The sequence below is a fragment of the Ailuropoda melanoleuca genome, unplaced genomic scaffold (genome assembly GCF_002007445.2).
Source record: "Ailuropoda melanoleuca isolate Jingjing unplaced genomic scaffold, ASM200744v2 unplaced-scaffold2602, whole genome shotgun sequence".
Lineage (NCBI taxonomy): Eukaryota > Metazoa > Chordata > Mammalia > Carnivora > Ursidae > Ailuropoda > Ailuropoda melanoleuca.
In genome coordinates this window covers 733-5,963 of record NW_023196082.1, presented here as the reverse complement: position 1 = coordinate 5,963, position 5,231 = coordinate 733, and the positions used below count along the sequence as shown (strand labels likewise).

The 5,231-nt window shown below is 49.2% G+C and overlaps 1 protein-coding gene and 1 long non-coding RNA gene across 2 annotated transcripts; one reads left to right on the top strand and one right to left on the bottom strand.

The window, feature by feature from the left end:
* Positions 1 to 314: 314 nt before the first annotated feature.
* On the bottom strand, positions 315 to 4,009 carry LOC117798127. Its single transcript, XR_004622833.1, has 3 exons — positions 3,728 to 4,009; positions 863 to 936; positions 315 to 377 (listed from the first exon to the last, which is right to left on the bottom strand). It is a non-coding gene; the product is annotated as an uncharacterized LOC117798127 (long non-coding RNA).
* Positions 322 to 4,598, top strand: LOC117798126 (lysozyme-like protein 6). The gene is made up of 4 exons (XM_034650553.1): positions 322 to 700; positions 1,596 to 1,754; positions 2,496 to 2,574; positions 4,250 to 4,598. The coding sequence occupies exons 1-4, from the start codon at positions 457 to 459 to the stop codon at positions 4,317 to 4,319; spliced, it is 552 nt and encodes a 183-aa protein (XP_034506444.1). The 5' UTR covers positions 322 to 456; the 3' UTR covers positions 4,320 to 4,598.
* The last annotated feature ends 633 nt before the right edge of the window (positions 4,599 to 5,231 follow it).

The following is a 5,231-nucleotide window of genomic DNA, read 5'->3' as shown; positions in this document are numbered from 1 at the left end:
AACAGCTTCCTAGGGATTGCACAAGGCAGGGTATGCCCTGGGGAAAAGTCATGTGTCGTGTATCTGGGGGGATGGGGTGGGGAGGTGTTCAGCACCCAGTGTCCTAGCCATTCCTCTGCAAGCACATGTTCAGGTCCACGCGCACAAATACCAGTGAAGTACGGTTCTCATTAATCTCCCTCGCCACCCCCACTCCCCACTCCGTACCCAAATACTGCTCATAGCCTGGTGCCCATTACAAGAGTGAGGATAGCTAAACGGGGTGAAGATCTATAGATGAAAGAGGATCAGCCTTGGCTTTTCGATGTTGACACTGGGCAATGGGCACGTGAAGATTCATGCTACTCTTCTCTTATTTTGTAAATATTTGAAGGTCTCTGTAATAAACAAGTATACTATAATAAATGAGAGGAAAGAGACATAGCCAGGTGGGGAGCTGTGTGTGAGTGAGAACATATGGTTGCTTTCTCCAGGTTCCTCAGGCGCTTGGAGAAGACCAGCGGCACGTCTATGAGACCCTCAGAACCGCGGGCCCTTGACCGCACCTTCTGCCCTCCGAAGATGACGGGGGCACTACTCGTGTCCTTGGTCAGCTGCCTCATTGCCGTAAGTCAAGCCAGCATCATCAATCGCTGTGACTTGGCCAGGGTGCTGCACAAGGAGGACTTGGACGGGTTTGAAGGCTACTCCCTGAATGACTGTGAGTGCTGCTTCCCACCCCCCCCCATTTCTCCTCCTCTCCTGGTCACACCCTAGGTGGCCATCTTTCTCTCTGTCGTTCATCTTTCAAATCCAAGTTCAAAACACAGCTCTCCCCAAGAAGACCTTCCCGACATTCCACAATTACTAACTGAGCACTTACCATGTACCAGGAACTATTTTCAGTGCTGGGGATGGAGACATCGACAAAGCCCCTTCCTTCACAGTGTTCACATTCTGGGGAGAGAGGCAAGCAAGAAACAAAGACACGGATGTATATGAAGTACTTCCAGTGGTGATAAATGTTATGCAGAAGAATAAAGCAGGGGCAGTGGTAGGTGACGTTGTCCTGGAGGGGGAAGTCAAGGAGGTGACACTGAGTGGCACTGGTCACCCAAATGTCCGGGGAAGAGCATTGCAGGCAGAGGGAACAGGCAGTGCAAAGGTTTCATCCTACACCGTGGTAGGGATAACTCCCTTTCGCCCAGAATTTGTGCACATTGGTCTTGGGCTGTCTTTCTCCTTGTATCTTGTTTTGTGACTTTTTAAGGTACAGATCGTCATTCTCATCCTGTAGGCCCCTTGTAGGCGGTGTCTACATTTGACCCAGCTAAGTGTCCCTCACTGGGCTTTACACAGGTCCTGGCACACCGTAGGGGATCAGTAGGTACAGGGAGCATTGATGGGCAGATAGGTGATGAGTGGTTGTACTGAGGGGCGGACGGGTGGGATGAAGGTTGAGGGGAGAAGCTAATGGGTGTTTCTAGCCTACTTGCCCCTTCCAGTCTCTAAGGAATTATCCCTTCCTTCTGCTTCCTGGTCTCCCTCGCTCCTCCTCCATCTACCTCCTCCCTCAGCTCGGTGCCCTCTGAAAACCCTCTTCTCCCTGTTCAAAGGGCTGTGTCTGGCTTTTGTGGAAAGCAACTTCAACATATCAAAGGTAAATGAAAACGCAGATGGCAGCTTCGACTATGGAATCTTCCAGATCAACAGCCACTACTGGTGCAACGATTACCGAAGTCACTCCAAAAACATTTGCCACGAGGACTGTCAAGGTCTGGCCAGGGCCCCAGGGTGGGAGAGGTGAGAGAGATGACCAGGCCCTACTCACAGGACTTCTCTTCCCACTCCAAGCCTGGGAATGTCCCCAGAGGGACGGCCCAAGGAGTTCACCTGCAGAGTCTATTTCACCCAGCTTTTCATGCGATGGAAATTATTTTCACGCCCACGTTACCGACGAGCAAACTGAGTCTCATAGAACCAGTCCCGAATGCCAGGCTGGTGGCCCTGAAGGCTCAGCTCTGACCATCAAGGACTAACTTTGGCTAATGGCCTGATTAAAGGCCAAGTGCAGACTCCCCACCTCAGAGCCCCTCCAGGAGGCGCCATAAGCCCATGACTCGGACCTTCTCTCCCTCCTTCATACTCTGAGTAATATCCCTGGACCCTTCACCTGAAGAGCTTCCCTCATCAGGCGAGATTTACCTTGGTCTCTGTGCTGCCTGTTTTGACATTTCCTTTCCCTAGAAATCCTCAAACATGGGGTGAACCACCATCTACCCTAGTTAGGAAGTATGGTGGTAAACAGTAGTCCTGCCTCTCCTGCCCCCACCCCCGACACCCCTGACCACCATTGTAAGGATGTCTAAATGGACCTCTGGGAGGGAGGCCTTGCCTAATCTGGAAATATTCAGCCCCTGGGTGGCCCATGCCAGTGCAGGGACAGCCTATGTCTGCCTCAGTCTTTGGGACTGTCCTCTGTGTTCTCACAGGTATTCTCTCTCTCTCCCTTTCAGACCTACTGAGCCCCAGTCTTCTCTCATCCATCATCTGTGCAAAAAAGATTGTGTCCGGAGCAGGGGGGATGAAGAACTGGTGAGGAGGACACTGGGGGACCAAGTTAGCAGGCAGAGTCCCAGGAAGGATGTAGTGACAGAAAAAGGCACAGTAGGCAAGGACGAGATCCTTTCATAGTCCAGAAAGATATGGAAGAGTGGCAGGGCTTGGGACTCTGACTTACAAGACCTGGGATCTGGGTCTTTCTCTGATGTTGTATTAAAACTCTTTTGGGGGGGCGCCTGGGTGCTTCAATTGGTTAAGCGTCCGACTCTTGATTTCCGCTCAGGTCATGATCTCAGGGTCATGGGATTGAGACCTGTACCAGGCTACCGGCTCAGTGGGGAGTCTGTTTGGGATTCTCTCTCTCTCCCTCTGCCCCTCTCCCCACTCGTTCTTCCTCTCTCTCAAAAATAAATAAATCTTTTAAAAAATTAAAAATAAAAGTCTTTTGGATGCAGTAACAAAGCAATGTGATTTAGCCGAGGGAGATGTATCCTGCGGGGACAAAGTGTCTCACTGAGCTTACGTTGGTGCGGCTGGACCTCAGGAAGAGAGCGGAAGCAGAGCTGGAAACTGTCAGTGAGCTCTTCCGGGCAAGTTTCTGCTTCCTGGTGCATTTGCTTCACTACTTTCTTTGTAGAGCAGCATTCTCTGCTCCACATTCCACCAGATAGACTAAGGCTGCCGCAAGTTGATGGGCTACTGTCCTAAGCAGCCACAGAGACTGCCTAGGCTCCGTCCCAGTCCAAGTGCCCGGGTTAAAGAATCTGATTGGTTCAGCTTGGACCCCGTGTCCCTGCTTAGTTAATCAGCTGGAGGCCTGGGAGCAATTAAGCTATACCATCATACTTGCCTTGGAGACCCCTCTCTCTGACTGGCAACGACATTTTCTTTTCTTAATATTTTATTTATTTGTGAGGGAGAGAGAGAGAGAGAGCACGAGCGAGCACGTTCGCACATGCACGCATAAGCAGGGGAGAGTGGGAAGGGAGAAACAGACTCCCATCTGAGCAGGGAGTCTGCTGCAGGCCTCTGTGCGGGACTCGATCCCACGACCCTGGGATCATGACCTGAGCCGAAGGCAGACGCTTAACCAACTGAGCCACCCAGGTGCCCGGGGCAGCAACATTTTCTGTACAAAGTGTATATCTCCTCAGCTGAGCAGATAGCCCCAAAGCTGTCAGCTTACCACTGGTGGACGTTGGGGTGGTTACTTCACTCTTCTGAGCTTCAAACCGGATGTGTACAGGATACAAATGGCTGCCTCTCCAGGCGTCTGTGAGGATGGAGGGAGTCGAGTGCCTTGCCTACTCTAGAAATAACCATGCAGAAGGGACACTGATGACTATTAGGACGGACCCTTTCTGGAGGGAGTCAGTGGTCGTGCCTGAGATTGATTGATTGATTGATTACTTATCTTTTTATGTATTTAGTAACTCTCAGTCCATAAAATGGTGCTCTCCCACTTCAGAGGGAGATAAGGATTTGAAAATGTGGAAGCATACTGAATGGTGGAAGAGGACAAACACCAGAGATAAGGGAAATTTAAAGGAAGAATCAGAGGGGCCACAGGGGGACAGCCCAGAAAGCTAGGAATGAAGGGGATTCTGAGCACTGCTCTGCCTGAGAGACTCACTAAGAGTTGGGCCATGCATGTGGAGAAGGAGCTTACTAAGTAGTAAGCAAGAACCAATTTTTCTTCTCTCCACAGGGTAGCATGGAGGTTGCACTGTGCAGGCCGGCCACTCTCCTACTGGATGACAGGATGTTTCTTGGGATGAGACAGGGGACAGGGCCACTGTGGAGTCATTCCAGAGCTCTTCTCACTCAGGAATTCTTCATTTCTTCTTCCTCTTGCCTCCACTTCATGTTATTTTCTTTCCTTTCCATTTACAAATAAAACTGACCAGAGCCCCAGGAATAAATGGTTTTCTCAGGCTTCCTCCATGTACCCATCCGGGCCCAGGCCTGTGGTTCCTGACTGTCGTTTGCAAACCAAGAGGACCACAATGAAAAAGTTGTTATATTTTTGGGAGTTATTAAAGCATTCCTTGTGCAAAGAATGTGTTCATTTATTCATCTTTAATTCCAGATATATTCGAGTACCTAATCTAGTAGGAGTGTGGTAGGTACTAGAAGAAGGAAAATAAACCAAATTAATTGTTCTTGAAGTGTTCATAATCTACCCAGAGACATACACAAATAATGGGTACAGTGAATGAATGGATACGTACAATGAATACAGTGGATGATGAAATGGGTAACAAAATCTACAATTTTTGGTTTGAAACAGTATCAGGATCCCACTTATTCCTCCAAAGCCAACTATTTTCAAAGTAAGAGGGAAAGTTCAAAAGTAGGTAATGGGTGGGGCTAAGGGTCTTGCATATTGTAGTGGAAAAAGTGGTGTTGGGGCCAAGAGATGGTGCCAGGTGCCAATGATTTGGGGGTGCTTTCAGAGAATGGGCTGAAATCCAGATGTTAAAAAAAAAAAGACATCTCATTTTGGGATCTGAAGGTGCTGATGTGGAGTAAAGCTTGCATAAGGACAACGCAAATACAGAAAAGGGGCCATTGAAGGAATGTCCTGCACATTGCTACCATCAATACTGTTTGACTAAACTGTCCCACTTGGGCCACTGATGTCTCTACTTCTGAGCCTTAACTTTTGGATTTCACAGACCAGTACAATG